The sequence below is a fragment of the Cherax quadricarinatus genome, unplaced genomic scaffold (genome assembly GCF_038502225.1).
Source record: "Cherax quadricarinatus isolate ZL_2023a unplaced genomic scaffold, ASM3850222v1 Contig231, whole genome shotgun sequence".
Taxonomy (NCBI): domain Eukaryota; kingdom Metazoa; phylum Arthropoda; class Malacostraca; order Decapoda; family Parastacidae; genus Cherax; species Cherax quadricarinatus.
Window position 1 is genome coordinate 134352 of NW_027195257.1, and position 17560 is coordinate 151911.

The following is a 17560-nucleotide window of genomic DNA, read 5'->3' on the forward strand; positions in this document are numbered from 1 at the left end:
GCAGCCCCAATCCTCACCGAACATAGGTGTATTTGCGGCAGCTACGGCGGATTAATTCGGACTTCATGGTCTCGTGTGTCACACATCAGAAGGGAAGTATGCTAGACATGAGGAGGTCACAGCCCGTTGCCCAGCCCAACGGGAACTCCATGTGCAGAGGTCTGATGGGAGTCAACAGTTTTACTGAAGAAAGTAAATTAGGCAGGAACGGGCTCTCGTGAATCCATACTGAGTATCATTAATCAAATTCTGCTTATCAATATGGTTTCTTATAATATCAGCTGTAATTGAATCTAGTAATTTGCCTACAGTTGTGGTCAGGCTTATTGGCCGGTAATTTGACAGTAACGACTTGTCCCCTGCTTTAAAAGTAGGAATTACATTGGCCATCTTCCACATATTAGACACTACACCTGTTTAAAATGACATGTTAAAAATATTAGTCAATGGTTCACGAAGTTCTATTTTGCACTCATTAAGAACCTTTGAAAAAGCTCATCAGGGTCAGAGGATTTATTTTGCTTCAGTCGTTCTACTTGTTTGATAATCATATCGCCAGTGACTGTGATATTACAAAATTTATCTTCTTCAGGCCCACTGTAAAAATTAACTGTTGGGATATTGTTAGTGTCCTCCTGTGTGAAAACTGAGAGAAAATAATCATCGAGCACATTCCATTCTCCTTGTCAATAAGATGTTCAGAATTATTATTAAGGGGACCTATCTTTTCTCAAACTTTTGTTCTATAAAACTGGGAAAACCTTTCAGGTTAGCTTTCGAATCCCTAGCAACTATAATTTCATAGTTTCTTTATGCTTTTCTTATTCCTATTTTAACCTTCCTCATAATGTGAATATATCGATTTATAAAATGACCCTTACCTCTTTTGATGAGCCTATAAATTCTTTTCTTTTGCCCTAAAAGATATATGAGCCTATTCATCTATTTCGGGTCATTTCTATTCGATCTTATTTCTTTATATGGAATAAACGATTTTTAGGCAGCATGTATAATATTTAGAAACCTGTCATGCTGATAATTCTCTTCTTTACCCCAGTCCACAGATGATAGGTGTTCTCTAATCCCATTATAATTTGCTAACCGAAAATCTGAGATCGTTACTGAGTTATCCCTACTATCATACTTCCATGCAGTGTTAAATGTAATTGATTTGTGGTCACTTGCGCCAAGTTCCTCTGTAATTTCCAAATTATTAACAAGGGTTTCTTTGTTTGCCAGAACCAAGTCAAGCAGGTTATTATCTCCTGTAGGTTCTGTCACAAACTTCTTCAAAAACAATCCTGAACTACCTCTAAGAAGTCGTTAGATTCTAAATTCCCTGTTAAGGAATTCCAATCAATCGTATAAACGTTGAAGTCCCCTAGAATTACTACGTTATCGTGCCTTGTGGCCTTAACAGTTTCCTCCTAAAGTAGTCTCCCTTGGTCCTTATCTAAGTTTGGGGAACGGTATATCACGCTAAAATCAGTTTTTCATGCCCCTCTGAAAATTCTATTCAGACAGACTCTGTATGTATTATTTCAGACTTTATACCTGTTTTAATGCAACAGTTCAAGCGGTCTCGGACATACAGTGGCACCCCACCCCCCTTCCCGATACTTCTGTCTACTTGAAACAATTTAAAACCCTGTATGTGACATTCAGCAGGCATGTCTCGATTTTTCGTATTAAACCACGTCATAGTTATTCAAAATACATAATGATACCCGCACTTGCAACTAATCTCAACTCGTCCATCTTATTCCTAGCACTACAACTATTATTGTAATATAAGTACAAAGATCATCCTCTGTCTTTTCTCTTCCTGCTCATTTCTGTTTTTCCACTATACCTATTATTGCCCTCATCACCTAGTGCCACGGGGTTTTCATTATCCATCTCATTCTGCCTATTACTGGTTTTCCTAAAACTCACAGTATTACTACACTGGGACTTCACTGTTTTCCCCCCCAAAACCCATACCACTAACTATTTCTGGTTTAAAGCCCTAACAGCTCCCTCCACTGCATCGGACAGTGCCCCCATCCCAGACCTAGATAAGTGAACCCCATCCCTGGCATGCACGTCATTTCTGCCATAGAAGAGGTCCTAGTTATCAATGAATGTTGCTGCATTTTCCTTAGTGTTTTTCCAGCCAGCAGTTGACACCAGTTGCCCTGGACAACCATTCATTTCCAACTCCTCTCCTTGGCAAAATACCACATATCACTGGGTTCCCTCCCTTGCTCCTAATTATTTCTATTGCTGACCTATACCTGCTAATCAGGTCCTCACGCCTACGTCTGCCAACATCGTTGCCTCCAGTATTGAGACAGATAATAGGATTGCTTCCGTTACCTCTCATTATGTTGTCTAGACGGCTAACAGTGTCCTTCATCCCAGGCCAGAAAAACATACCCTCTGCCTCTTTTTCAAATCTCTAAGACAAAAAGTTCTGTCCATAAACTTAACCTAACTATCCCCAACTAAAACAATGCTCTTATCTTTACTGGCGGTGTGCATTACGTTCTCGACGGTCTTAGTAGAGATGGTCTTCGCTAGGATGTCTTCACTGGTTGGCTTCACTGTATCCTTAACAATTGTCCTTGTTGGAACTATCTTCATTGGAAGATCACGGATTGTCGATTCACATTCGTCTGTTAACAAGGAAACAAGAGTTGCTGGTTTTCAGAGCAGTCTCCTGGACCTTCTTCATCTTCATCTTCGTTCCTTCAGTTCCGACTATCATCCATTCGTTGGTCCGATCATCGGCGACATTCCGGGGATAATCCTTGCACATACCCATCAGTCGTTGAATTTCTCTTCTTGCTTCCGTTAATTCTACTTTAAGCTGGAGATATAGCTGCTCATGGTCAAGGGAAGCCATCATCACAATCTCACGTAGCCAAGGACACAGAGCACACTAGTTACGTGTATTGTATTTGTCTAACCTATTTTTAAAAATACACAAAGTTTTAGCTTCATTGACGGTACTAAGGAGTTTGTTCCACTCGTCCGCAACTCTATTACCAAACCAGAGCGAAAGCTACTTTGTTGTGAGAAGAAAGTAGGGTCATAGACAGTGCTGCTGGCAGAAACAAGAACGAAAGTTTTGCATTTAGTTTCTTCCCATTAGAAGCCTCGTAGCTCAGTTGTGAAGTTCTTGACCTGCTACCAACAGGGTCCTGGTTCGAGTTATCTATCCAACTTTCTGTTTATTCATAATGAGTTCAGTACAATTAGGCTAGGACACACACATGATACCTGACTTACCAAGTGCCTGGTCTGGGTCGTTCATCACAAAATCCGCACTGGATGACAGGAAGCCATGATGGATAAACACTACACGTCGGCCACCACCACTGCTGCTGTTAGTGCTGCTGACGTAGCTGTTGGAACTGCTCTCATTGCTGTGGATGGATGCTGAAAAAATAAATCTTTTATGACTTACATAAAACAAATTTAATATTATTGGTGCATCAGTACGAGTACTGAGCTTGTGCCGTACCTGCACAATTTTATAGAAAACTTGCATATTACAAGAGAGCAACAATATTAGTAAAACTTGTAATCGTACAGGAGATACAAGTTAGTATATATATAGTTGTCTTCTATATTTGTTCCACCGATTCTAAGTACGGAAAACATCTCTGCATATTTGTTGAGTTCAGCTTTATTTGTTTAAAAATAATATGCAAGCTAACAATTTTCTTACAACGGTTTAAATTAAAAACTGGATCAGGCTGAAAATAGGATTACATTCAAAACTGTATAACATTAAAACTGGGTTTATGTTAAAAGTGGATCACATAGAGAATGCAATCACATTGAGAAGTGACACAAAAAAGTAATCCCATTGAAAACAGGATCACATAGGAAATGGAATCAATTGAAAATAGTGTCACAAGGAAAGCAGGACCACATTGAAAATGGGAACGACACTGAAAACGGGAATCACATTGAAAACGCAATTTTCTTACTAAACGTGCTCATGTTGGCTTGCGTACCTCTCTTTCTGATGAGGTTGAGGTCACCCCCCAGTTGCTGGTCCTGGTGTTCCTGTAGAGCAACGCGGCGACCGTGCGGGATGCGATGAATCGTCAGGATGTATCCGTCCTCAGTCACCACATGATGCACCTCAGCCGGGTACCCACGAACCCTGATCAGCTGATCCTGTAAGGGCGAAGCGTGTTACCTCAGCACAATGAAGGCATCTAGGGTATTCACAGTTAATCCACACTTTAGGAGAGGAAACCTTTAGTTGACGTTTCTGTACGTCCTGGGCAAGTTACGTGACGAAAATGCTAGAACGCTAAACAGGTGAATGTTAGTAATAGTAGTAGTAGTTGTTGTGGAGAAAAATCTCGAGTTTATGAAAGGGGCGATATCTCCCTCTTGAAGGGGGGTAATGACCCTCTTCAAAGGGGGTAGCCCTCTCAGAGAGGGCTAGCCTTCTCAGAAAGGGTTGTGAACAGTCTTGCTTCGTCGTTCTTACACCGAGAGTTATCAGGAACATAAGTTGGACGAGGAATTACAAGAGTACCCGGCCACTTTTACATGCGAGTGGAAGCCCAGGGGAACTGTTATTTCCCGTTAGCATTAAAAATAAAAAAAAAAAAGTGCCTCATACTTGATAATCAAGCCAGGGGTATTACAGCTCCCTGCCCACACCTAAATCACCAAGAAGCAATGATTCTAGGTTGTGTCCTATTGTAAAGGCTGGCAATGAATGTTTATAAGCCAAAGTCAGCAATACATCTCTGGACAAAGAAGTGCTTTGGGAAGGAGCATCAGATTGCGATTCGTATTCAAGGCGTGAATGTGTCAATGAGGGCACCTGCAAGTGCGTACGTAGTCCCTCACGCTGAAGAACAAAGAAACAGCAGTGACATGCGTTCATAGACTCTTGATCATACTGACAATCGCCAGAACACTAGGGAGTTACTCTAGTGTAAAATAGAGTAACAAAATCCCACTATAAAGCCACGTTCACGAGCGTATAAACTTAGTGACTCCGTGTCATTTCTCTAGCGGGGAGAACGGAAGTAAAAATACCATGTTACCAACATTCTCCCTACCGTGGATAATTCTATGTAACTCCTGAACAGGTGATAGCGAAGTGACGGTAGTGTACCCGGCGCGTTGTCAGTGACAGAACACTGGTGCAACATTCCCGAGTAACTCAACCAGTCCAGCATTACATTGTTCAAGACATCATGTGCAGCGTTATCACGGGGTACGCTACTAACACCCCTGGTAAGTCTTTTTCTGGCCTCTCTTTTCACTATTCCGCTGCAGCAGAAAAGTTTAGTGAGTGTTATGATAAGACATGACTAACCAACTGCATAATGACTACACCAACAACTAACAACAGATACGAGAAATCCACTAAATTGTAAGTTTTATGTTATACTGGAATATACATTAGTTACTCGTTATCAAGAGCCGATGTGGGAGAACTACAGCCACTTCGGAGGAGATTCCTTGAACCGCGGCTGCGAGGGCTCTGAGCTGTCATCGAAGATAAGTGTTCCTCCTAATTGTCATGTATTTTTTAAAGCATGCATTCTGGTGTTCTTATCACATAAGTTTCCCCAGAGTAGTAGAGGCAGTAGTAGTGGTAGTAACGAGTAGTAGCAGTAGTAAGAGTAGTAGCAGAAACAAAAGTAGTAATAGTAACTGAGATAAATTACGCATCTCAAGTGAATGGAGAAGCCAGATAACTCCAGCTTCTAAACACGTGTTTCAAAGGGTAACACAAACAAGCAAACAAAGGGGTACACAAAAAGACGCACAAAGGGACTCACAAAAAGGCACACAAAGGAACAAAAGAAGACAAACGGAGCGCTGCAGTGGGTCTACTGGTTTCTTGGTAGGTAAAAAAAACAAGCCAGTGAGGATACACGGAAAGACAGGAAAAGTGAAGAAAACACAGCAGGAAGGCGAAGAAAACACAGAAGACGGGAAATTTAAGAAAACACAGAAGACAGGTGGGCAACAAAAACACAGAGGATAGAAAGACGAAGCAAACATAGAAGACAGAAAAGACGAAGAAAACACATAAGACAGCAAAAGGAGAATAAAACAGAGAGGACAAGACAAAAGGAATGGTAATCATTTAAACGTCAGGACATGATTATTCTTAAGGTTAGAACATTCAATAATGTACTGAAACAGACAAGCATCTACTGAAACAAGATCAGAACTAAGTGTCATGTGTTTTTGGGATGATTCAACACTGGTAATGTTAGTAGTGTTGTGTTTTAGGAATGATTCAACACTGGTAATGTTAGTAGTGTTCTGTTTTAGGAATGATTCAACACTGGTTATGTTAGTAGTGTTGTGTTTTAGGAATGCTTCAACACTGGTCGTGCTAGTAACGTTGTTTTAGGGATGACTCAACACTAGTCATGTTAGTAATGTTGCATTTAAAGGATGACTCAACACTGGTCATATTAATAGATTAATATGTAAGGGATGATTCAGCACAGGAGTGCTTGTTACAGCATGACACTTGATGGGCGAGGCAGCTATCACAAGACCTTGCCAAGGTTAAATAGAGGCTCTCTGCTTTGAAAAAATAAGTACATTATAGCTAATTCTATTTTTTTTCTGAGTAGTTAGCTTAATAGTAAAGTTACGGTATTATAATGAAAGATGTCCAATTACAGGATGCAAAGAGAACAATGTACGATTACAGGAAGTAAATGGAACAATGGAAGGCTGCAGTATAGGTAACATTATCAGATTAGGAGAAGTACAGCAAAACTGTCCGGTTACAAGGACAGAAAATTCTCCGGATGCAGGAATTAAAGAGAAAATTATTCGATTACTGAAAGTACTGAGAAAATTCTCTGGTTACTGGAAACATAAGGAACAGTATTGTAGATGAATGGTTCAGAGAACCGACACGTTGATAAATTAGACACATGTGCAACTCTTGGGTATCTTTATTGAGGAAATGTTTCGCCACACAGTGGCTTCATCAGTCCATACAAAGGAGAATCGTGAAGAACAGGAGGAGAATGAGGTAAACAGTCGCTCAACCTTGAGTCGATGTGGTCAGACCATCAATCTTGAATAGAATACGGCATATGAGCGGAGAAGTGGCTCATATATAAGGAACAGTGTATGGTTATAGGAAGTATAATAAACAGTGTATGGTTACGGGCAGTATATGGAACAATGTATGGCTATAGGAAGTATAAGGGGCAGTAAAAGGTTATAGAAAGTATAAGGGGCAGTAAAAGGTTATAGAAAGTATAAGTAGCAGTGTATTGTTATGGTAAGTATAAGGGACAGTGAATGGTCATGGGCAGTATAAGGAACAGTGTATGGTTATAAGAAGTATAAGGAACAGAGTATGGTTACAGGAAGTATAAGGGACAGAGTATGGTTACAGAAAGTATAAGGGGCAGTGTACGGTTACAGAAAGTATAAGGGGCAGTGTATGGATACAGCAAATATAAGGAATAATGTATGGTTATAAGAAGTACAAGGGACAGTGAATGGTTACACTATGTATAATGGCCAGGGTACTGTTACAGGAAGTGTAAAAGACAGGGTATGGTACAGGAAGTATAAAAGACAGGGTATGTTTACAGGAAGTATAATGACCAGGATATTGTTACAGGAAACATAAGGGACAGGGTATGGTTAAAGGAAGCATAATGACCAGGGTATTGTTACAGGAAGTGTAAGGGACAGGGTATACTTACAGGAAGTATAAAGAACAGGGTATGGTTACAGGAAGTATAAGGGAGAGGGTATGGTTACAGGAAGTGTTAATGACAGGGTATGGTCACCACTGTTATTGCTGTTATTGCTGCTGAACAGCGGTTTAGTGCCGATGAAGGTAGCGTAGGTAGCAATGATACGGCCGTGGACTAGTTTGGCTTTAATTGGATAGGAGTGAGTACACAAGGGGCAGTGTGAGGGAGTGACCGCAAGCTAGTCCGTGGAGGGGGAGCACTTGTGTCTGTCAAGTGGGTCGGCCTAGGAGTGAGAGCGAATGGGCTCAGCCTCCCACTGACCTGAGTGAGCCTACAGAGGGCAGTGTGGAGAAATTTTCTCCAGGAGGGGGGTATCAGCCCCCTTCAGCCCCTTGAGCCCCTTTCAGCCCTGAGGCGCCCAGCCCTCTCAGAAGGGGCAAGCATCTTGTTTACTGCTACAGTGAGTAATTGATCACAGATGCCGTACGAGTATGCGAAGTGGTCAAGTTGACCACTGCTCCTTGCAGTGCAGTGTTGCAAAGTGTAGTTTAATCATATGTTGAGAAATGGCATTACTAGCTAAGTTTAAAGAGTTTGTACTTAACTTAGAAAGACAGCTCATCGCCTGCACAGCCGCCCCTGCAGACGAGGTCTTGAGAAGCTGTCAAAGTCATCTCTCAACGGGCTGTAAAGATTTATAATTTGTAAGAATATAAATTACCCCTAGGGGGTGTTATGTCTGCATATTTTATTCACTGATGGCAGCCAAATTACATACTTGTTTGGACTCAAAAGTCCGCACCTCACTGCCGACTATAGGTTGATTACAAACTCCTTGCGACTCAAGAACTGCGCAGTCCCTCGTACTACAAGAAATTCGTAACCTACCTTGCTCTTGTAGCGTGAGCTATGGTGTTCTTCACACCTTCGACAGATATCGGTGACTTGACAGAAGCTGAAGTTTCCTTGGATGTCCACGTCTTCCATAGTCTAGGAATACGCACACTGGTACACTATGTTCCACAAGATTTGTCTTTATTGTTCACAATCTTATCACTAAAGAAGCTGATCACACTTCTCTTAAGTGTTTATTGTAGTTTAATAAGAGACAGTACATCTCTTACTTTAGCAGGACAATTAAGGAAAATCCTGCTCCCTCTTTATTACCATAGTAAAGATAGTGGACATTGTTGTCTATGCTTAAGACAGCAAGAATCAAACATTCTGCTTTACTTCATCGAGGAAGTGGCAAGGAAGCAAAAGTACTAGGTCAGCTTTTCCTTAGTGCTAGGGGAGTGACGGCATGGGGCGCTGTGGCGTCTTCAGATTAGTTTTGACTCTACTGAGAGTGACACTGACGCCAGGATAACCAACAAAGAACGATCTGTGCGTTAGTGTGAACAAGTGTCTCATAAAACACAATAAACACTTAAGAGAAGTGTGATCAGCTTCTTTAGTGATAAGATTGTGAACAATAAAGACAAATTTTGTGGAACATAGTGTACCAGTGTGCGTTTCCTAGACTATGGAAGACGTGGACATCGAAGGACACTTCAGCTTCTATCAAGTCACCGATATCTGTCGAAGGTGTGAAGAACACCATAGCTCACACTACAAGAGCAAGGTAGGTTACGAATTTCTTGTAGTACGGGGGACTGCGCAGTTCTTGAGTCGCAAGGAGTTTGTAATCAACCTATAGTCGGCAGTGAGGTGCGGACTTTTGAGTCCAAACAAGTAAGTTTGTCAGCCATCAGTGAATGAAATATGCTGACATAACACCCCCTAGGGGTAATTTATAATCTTACAAATTATAAATCTTTACAGCCCGTTGAGAGATGACTTCGACAGCTTCTCAAGACCTCGTCTGCAGGGGCGGCTGTGCAGGCGATGAGCTGTCTTTCTAAGTTAAGTACAAACTCTTTAAACTTAGCTAGTAATGCCATTTCTCAACAGGCAGCACCTAAATGCCGCGAAATATGAACTAGTCAGAGCAGACGGCTAGGCTGTGTGTTCTGACAGTACAGGCTGTCTACAATGGGTACAGGAAGTATAAATGGCAGGGTATGGTTACAGGAAGCAAAAATCGCAGGGTATGGTTACAGGAAGTATAAATGGCAGGGTATGGTTACAGGAAGTATAAATGGAAGGGTATGGTTACAGGAAGTATAAATGGCAGGGTATGGTTACAGGAAGAATAAATGACAGGGTATAGTTACAGGAAGTATAAATGGCAGGGTATGGTTACAGGAGGTATAAAGGACAGGGTATAGTTACAGGAAGTATAAATGACAGGGTATGGTTACAGGAAGTATAAATGACAGGGTATGGTTACAGGAAGTATAAAGGACAGGGTATAGTTACAGGAAGTATAAATGACATGGTATGGTTACAGGAAGTATAAATGACAGGGTATAGTTACAGGAAGCATAAATTGGAGGGTATGGTTACAGGAAGTATAAATGGCAGGGTATGGTTACAGGAAGTATAAATGACAGGGTATGGTTACAGGAAGTATAAATGACAGGGTATGGTTACAGCAAGTATAAATGGCAGGGTATGGTTACAGGAAGTATAAATGACAGGGTATGGTTACAGGAAGTATAAATGACAGGGTATAGTTACAGGAAGCATAAATGACAGGGTATGGTTACAGGAAGTATAAATGACAGGGTATGGTTACAGGAAGTATAAACGACAGGGTATAGTTACAGGAAGTATAAATGACATGGTATGGTTACAGGAAGTATAAATGACAGGGTATAGTTACAGGAAGTATAAATTGGAGGGTATGGTTACAGGAAGTATAAATGGCAGGGTATGGTTACAGGAAGTATAAATGACAGGGTATGGTGACAGGAAGTATAAATGACAGGGTATGGTTACAGGAAGTATAAATGGCAGGGTATGGTTACAGGAAGTATAAATGACAGGGTATGGTTACAGGAAGTATAAATGACAGGGTATAGTTACAGGAAGTATAAATGACAGGGTATGGTTACAGGAAGTATAAATGACAGGTTCTGTGAACCATTCATCTACAATCCTGTCAGACACTGCAACTTCTTGGGATCTTAATACTTGGGAATTCTTCACTTGCCTAACCCTTGGGCACGACCTACTTCCACATTGGACAAATGTGACACCACCTACGACTGCTGACCCTCACCTGTCTACGGTATATAAGCTGCTTCTCCGCTCATATGCCGTATACTATTCAAGATTGATGGACTGAACACATCGACTCAAGGCTGAGGGACTGATTACCTCATTCTCCTCCTGTTCTTCAAGTTTCTCCTTTGTATGGACTGATGAAGCCACTGTGTGGCGAAACGTTTCCTCAATAAAGATACCCAACAGTTGTACATGTATCTAATTCAACAACATGTCGGTTCTCTGAACCATTCATCTACAACCTCAGTAGAGTACCCCAGTGTACCTCAGTAGAGTATCCCAGTGTACCTCAGTAGAGTATCCCAGAGTACCTCAGTAGAGTATCCCAGTGTACTTCAGTAGAGTACCCCAGTGTACCTCAGTAGAGTATCCCAGTGTACCTCAGTAGAGTATCCCAGTGTACCTCAGTAGAGTATCCCAGTGTACCTCATTAGAGTATCCCAGTGTACCTCAGTAGAGTATCCAAGTGTACCTCAGTAGAGTATCCCAGTGTACCTCAGTAGAGTATCCCAGTGTACCTCAGTAGAGTATCCCAGTGTACCTCAGTAGAGTACCCCAGTGTGCCTCATTAAAGTATCCCAGAGTACCTCAGCAGAGTATCCCAGTGTACCTCAGTAGAGTATCCAAGTGTACCTCAGTAGAGTATCCCAGTGTACCTCAGTAGAGTATCCCAGTGTACCTCGGTAGAGTATCCCAGTGTACCTCGGTAGAGTACCCCAGTGTACCTCAGTAGAGTACCCCAGTGCACCTCAGTAGAGTATCCCAGTGCACCTCAGCAGAGTATCCCAGTGTACATCAGTATAGTATCCCTGTGTACCTCAGTAGAGTATCCCAGTGTACCTCAGTAGAGTATCCCAATGTACCTCAGTAGAGTATCCAATTGTACCTCAGTAGAGCATCCCAGTGTACCTCAGTAGAGTATCCCAGTGTACCTCAGTAGAGTACCTTAGTGTACCTCAGTAGAGTACCCCAGTGTACCTCAGTAGAGTACCCCAGTGTACCTCAGTAGAGTTCCCCAGTGTACCTCAGTAGAGTACCCCAGTGTACCTCAGTAGAGTACCCCAGTGTACCTCAGTAGAGTACCCCAGTGTACCTCAGTAGAGTACCCCAGTGTACCTCAGTAGAGTACCCCAGTGTACCTCAGTAGAGTACCCCAGTGTACCTCAGTAGAGTATCCCAGTGTACCTCAGTAGAGTACCCCAGTGTACCTCAGTAGAGTACCCCAGTGTACCTCAGTAGAGTACCCCAGTGTACCTCAGTAGAGTATCCCAGTGTACCTAAGTAGAGTACCCCAGTGAACCTCAGTAGAGTATCCCAGTGTACCTCAGTAGAGTACCCCAGTGTACCTCAGTAGAGTACCCCAGTGTACCTCAGTAGAGTACCCCAGCGTACCTCAGTAGAGTATCCCAGTGTACCTCAGTAGAGTACCCCAGTGTACCTCAGTAGAGTATCCCAGTGTACCTCAGTAGAGTATCCCAGTGTACCTCAGTAGAGTATCCCAGTGTACCTCATTAGAGTATCCTAATGCACCCCAGTAGAGTATCCTAGTGAACCTCAGTAGAGTATCCCAGTGTACCTCAGTAGAGTATCCCAGTGTACCTCAGTAGAGTATCCTAGTGTTCGTCAGTAGAGTATCCCAGTGTATCTCAGTAGAGTATCCCAGTGTATCTCAATAGAGTATCCCAGTGTACCTCAGTTGAGTTTCCCAGTGTACCTCAGTATAGCATCCCGGTGTACCTTAGTAGAGTATCCTAGTGTACCTCAGTAGAGTATCCCAGTGTACTTCAGTAGATTATCCCAGTGTACCTCAGTAGAGTATCCTAGTGTACCTCAGTAGAGTATCCCAATGTATCTCAGTAGAGTATCCCAGTGTACCTCAGTAGAGTATCCCATTGTACCTCAGTAGAGTGTCCCAATGCACCTCAGTAGAGTATCCCAGTGTACCTCAGTAGAGTATCCCAGTGTACCTCAGTAGAGTATCCTAGTGTACCTCAGTAGAGTATCCTAGTGTAGCTCAGTAGAGTATCCCAGTGTACCTCAGTAGAGTATCCCAGTGTACTTCATTAGGATATCCCAGTGTACCTTAGTAGAGTATCCTAGTGTACCTCAGTAGAGTATCCCAGTGTACTTCAGTAGATTATCCCAGTGTACCTCAGTAGAGTATCCTAGTGTACCTCAGTAGAGTATCCCAATGTATCTCAGTAGAGTATCCCAGTGTACCTCAGTAGAGTATCCCATTGTACCTCAGTAGAGTGTCCCAATGCACCTCAGTAGAGTATCCCAGTGTACCTCAGTAGAGTATCCCAGTGTACCTCAGTAGAGTATCCTAGTGTACCTCAGTAGAGTATCCTAGTGTAGCTCAGTAGAGTATCCCAGTGTACCTCAGTAGAGTATCCCAGTGTACTTCATTAGGATATCCCAGTGTACCTCAGTAGAGTATCCCAATGCACCTCAGTAGAGTACCCCAGTGTACCTCAGTAGAGCATCTCAGTGTACCTCAGTAGAGTATCCCAGTGTACCTCAGTAGAATATCCCAGTGTACCTCAGTAGAGTATCCAAGTGTACCTCAGTAGAGTATCCCAGTGTACCTCAGTAGAGCATCCCAGTGTACCTCAGTAAAGTATCCCAGTGAACCTCAGTAGAGTATCCTAGTGTACCTCAGTAGAGTATCCCAGTGTACCTCAGTAGAGTATCCTAGTGTACCTCAGTAGAGTATCCCAGTGTACCTCAGTAGAGTATCCCAGTGTACCTCAGTAGAGTATCCTAGTGTACCTCAGTAGAGTATCCCAGTGTACCTCAGTAGAGTATCCTAGTGTACCTCAGTAGAGTATCCCAGTGTACCTCAGTAGAGTATCCCAGTGTACCTCAGTAGAGTATCCCAGTGTACCTCAGTAGAGTATCCCAGTGTACCTCAGTAGAGTATCCCAGTGTACCTCAGTAGAGTATCCCAGTGTACCTCAGTAGAGTATCCCAGTGTACCTCAGTAGAGTATCCCAGTGTACCTCAGTAGAGTATCCCAGTGTACCTCAGTAGAGTATCCCAGTGTACCTCAGTAGAGTATCCCAGTGTACCTCAGTAGAGTATCCCAGTGTACCTCAGTAGAGTATCCCAGTGTACCTCAGTAGAGTATCCCAGTGTACCTCAGTAGAGTATCCCAGTGTACCTCAGTAGAGTATCCCAGTGTACCTCAGTAGAGTATCCCAGTGTACCTCAGTAGAGTATCCCAGTGTACCTCAGTAGAGTATCCCAGTGTACCTCAGTAGAGTATCCCAGTGTACCTCAATAGAGTATCCCAGTGTACCTCAGTAGAGTATCCCAGTGTCCCTCAGTAGAGTATCCCAGTGTACCTCAGTAGAGTATCCCAGTGTACCTCAGTAGAGTATCCCAGTGTACCTCAGTAGAGTATCCCAGTGTACCTCAGTAGAGTATCCCAGTGTACCTCAGTAGAGTACCCCAGTGTACCTCAGTAGAGTACCCCAGTGTACCTCAGTAGAGTATCCCAGTGTACCTCAGTAGAGTACCCCAGTGTACCTCAGTAGAGTATCCCAGTGTACCTCAGTAGAGTGTCCTAGTGTACCTTAGTAGAGTATCACAGTGTACCTCAGTAGAGTATCCCAGTGTACCTCAGTAGAGTATCCCAGTGTACCTCAGTAGAGTATCCCAGTGTACCTCATTAGAGTATCCCAATGCACCCCAGTAGTGTATCCTAGTGTACCTCAGTAGAGTATCCCAGTGTACCTCAGAAGAGTATCCCAGTGTACCTCAGTAGAGTATCCTAGTGTTATTCAGTAGAGTATCCCAGTGTATCTCAGTAGAGTATCCCAGTGTATCTCAATAGAGTATCCCAGTGTACCTCAGTAGAGTATCCCAGTGTACCTCAGTATAGCATCCCGGTGTACCTTAGTAGAGTATCCTAGTGTACCTCAGTAGAGTATCCCAGTGTACTTCAGTAGATTATCCCAGTGTACCTCAGTAGAGTATCCTAGTGTACCTCAGTAGAGTATCCCAATGTATCTCAGTAGAGTATCCCAGTGTACCTCAGTAGAGTATCCCATTGTACCTCAGTAGAGTGTCCCAATGCACCTCAGTAGAGTATCCCAGTGTACCGCAGTAGAGTATCCCAGTGTACCTCAGTAGAGTATCCTAGTGTACCTCAGTAGAGTATCCTAGTGTAGCTCAGTAGAGTATCCCAGTGTACCTCAGTAGAGTATCCCAGTGTACTTCATTAGGATATCCCAGTGTACCTCAGTAGAGTATCCCAGTGTACCACAGTAGAGTATCCCATTGTACCTCAGTAGAGTATCCCAATGCACCTCAGTAGAGTACCCCAGTGTACCTCAGTAGAGCATCTCAGTGTACCTCAGTAGAGTATCCCAGTGTACCTCAGTAGAGTATCCCAGTGTACCTCAGTAGAGTATCCAAGTGTACCTCAGTAGAGTATCCCAGTGTACCTCAGTAGAGCATCCCAGTGTACCTCAGTAAAGTATCCCAGTGAACCTCAGTAGAGTATCCTAGTGTACCTCAGTAGAGTATCCCAGTGTACCTCAGTAGAGTATTCCAGTGTACCTCAGTAGAGTATCCCAGTGTACCTCAGTAGAGTATCCCAGTGTACCTCAGTAGAGTATCCTAGTGTACCTCAGTAGAGTATCCCAGTGTACCTCAGTAGAGTATCCTAGTGTACCTCAGTAGAGTATCCCAGTGTACCTCAGTAGAGTAACCCAGTGTACCTCAGTAGAGTATCCCAGTGTACCTCAGTAGAGTATCCCAGTGTACCTCAGTAGAGTATCCCAGTGTACCTCAGTAGAGTATCCCAGTGTACCTCAGTAGAGTATCCCAGTGTACCTCAGTAGAGTATCCCAGTGTACCTCAGTAGAGTATCCCAGTGTACCTCAGTAGAGTATCCCAGTGTACCTCAGTAGAGTATCCCAGTGTACCTCAGTAGAGTATCCCAGTGTACCTCAGTAGAGTATCCCAGTGTACCTCAGTAGAGTATCCCAGTGTACCTCAGTAGAGTATCCCAGTGTACCTCAGTAGAGTATCCCAGTGTACCTCAATAGAGTATCCCAGTGTACCTCAGTAGAGTATCCCATCCCTCAGTAGAGTGTACCTCAGTAGAGTCTCCCAGTGTACCTCAGTAGAGTATCCCAGTGTACCTCCGTAGAGTATCCCAGTGTACCTCAGTAGAGTATCCCAGTGTACCTCAGTAGAGTATCCCAGTGTACCTCAGTAGAGTATCCCAGTGTACCTCAGTAGAGTATCCCAGTGTACCTCAGTAGAGTATCCCAGTGTACCTCAGTAGAGTATCCCAGTGTACCTCAGTAGAGTATCCCAGTGTACCTCAGTAGAGTATCCCAGTGTACCTCAGTAGAGTATCCCAGTGTACCTCAGTAGAGTATCCCAGTGTACCTCAGTAGAGTATCCCAGTGTACCTCAGTAGAGTATCCCAGTGTACCTCAGTAGAGTATCCCAGTGTACCTCAGTAGAGTATCCCAGTGTACCTCAGTAGAGTATCCCAGTGTACCTCAGTAGAGTATCCCAGTGTACCTCAGTAGAGTATCCCAGTGTACCTCAGTAGAGTATCCCAGTGTACCTCAGTAGAGTATCCCAGTGTACCTCAGTAGAGTATCCCAGTGTACCTCAGTAGAGTATCCCAGTGTACCTCAGTAGAGTATCCTAGTGTTATTCAGTAGAGTATCCCAGTGTATCTCAGTAGAGTATCCCAGTGTATCTCAATAGAGTATCCCAGTGTACCTCAGTAGAGTATCCCAGTGTACCTCAGTATAGCATCCCGGTGTACCTTAGTAGAGTATCCTAGTGTACCTCAGTAGAGTATCCCAGTGTACTTCAGTAGATTATCCCAGTGTACCTCAGTAGAGTATCCTAGTGTACCTCAGTAGAGTATCCCAATGTATCTCAGTAGAGTATCCCAGTGTACCTCAGTAGAGTATCCCATTGTACCTCAGTAGAGTGTCCCAATGCACCTCAGTAGAGTATCCCAGTGTACCTCAGTAGAGTATCCCAGTGTACCTCAGTAGAGTATCCTAGTGTACCTCAGTAGAGTATCCTAGTGTAGCTCAGTAGAGTATCCCAGTGTACCTCAGTAGAGTATCCCAGTGTACTTCATTAGGATATCCCAGTGTACCTTAGTAGAGTATCCTAGTGTACCTCAGTAGAGTATCCCAGTGTACTTCAGTAGATTATCCCAGTGTACCTCAGTAGAGTATCCTAGTGTACCTCAGTAGAGTATCCCAATGTATCTCAGTAGAGTATCCCAGTGTACCTCAGTAGAGTATCCCATTGTACCTCAGTAGAGTGTCCCAATGCACCTCAGTAGAGTATCCCAGTGTACCTCAGTAGAGTATCCCAGTGTACCTCAGTAGAGTATCCTAGTGTACCTCAGTAGAGTATCCTAGTGTAGCTCAGTAGAGTATCCCAGTGTACCTCAGTAGAGTATCCCAGTGTACTTCATTAGGATATCCCAGTGTACCTCAGTAGAGTATCCCAATGCACCTCAGTAGAGTACCCCAGTGTACCTCAGTAGAGCATCTCAGTGTACCTCAGTAGAGTATCCCAGTGTACCTCAGTAGAATATCCCAGTGTACCTCAGTAGAGTATCCAAGTGTACCTCAGTAGAGTATCCCAGTGTACCTCAGTAGAGCATCCCAGTGTACCTCAGT

General features: G+C 43.3%; 1 protein-coding gene across 2 annotated transcripts in view; it reads right to left on the bottom strand.

The window, feature by feature from the left end:
• Positions 1–17560, bottom strand: part of LOC128692825 (lipase 3) — a 156352-nt gene that overhangs the window by 51449 nt on the left and 87343 nt on the right. For both annotated transcript variants that reach the window (XM_053782161.2, XM_053782155.2), the window contains exons 3-4: positions 4008–4173; positions 3274–3423 (exon numbers count right to left, since the gene is read on the bottom strand). In XM_053782161.2, the coding sequence (XP_053638136.2) occupies positions 3274–3423; positions 4008–4173 (316 nt within the window). The remainder of the gene's footprint in view (positions 1–3273; positions 3424–4007; positions 4174–17560) is intronic.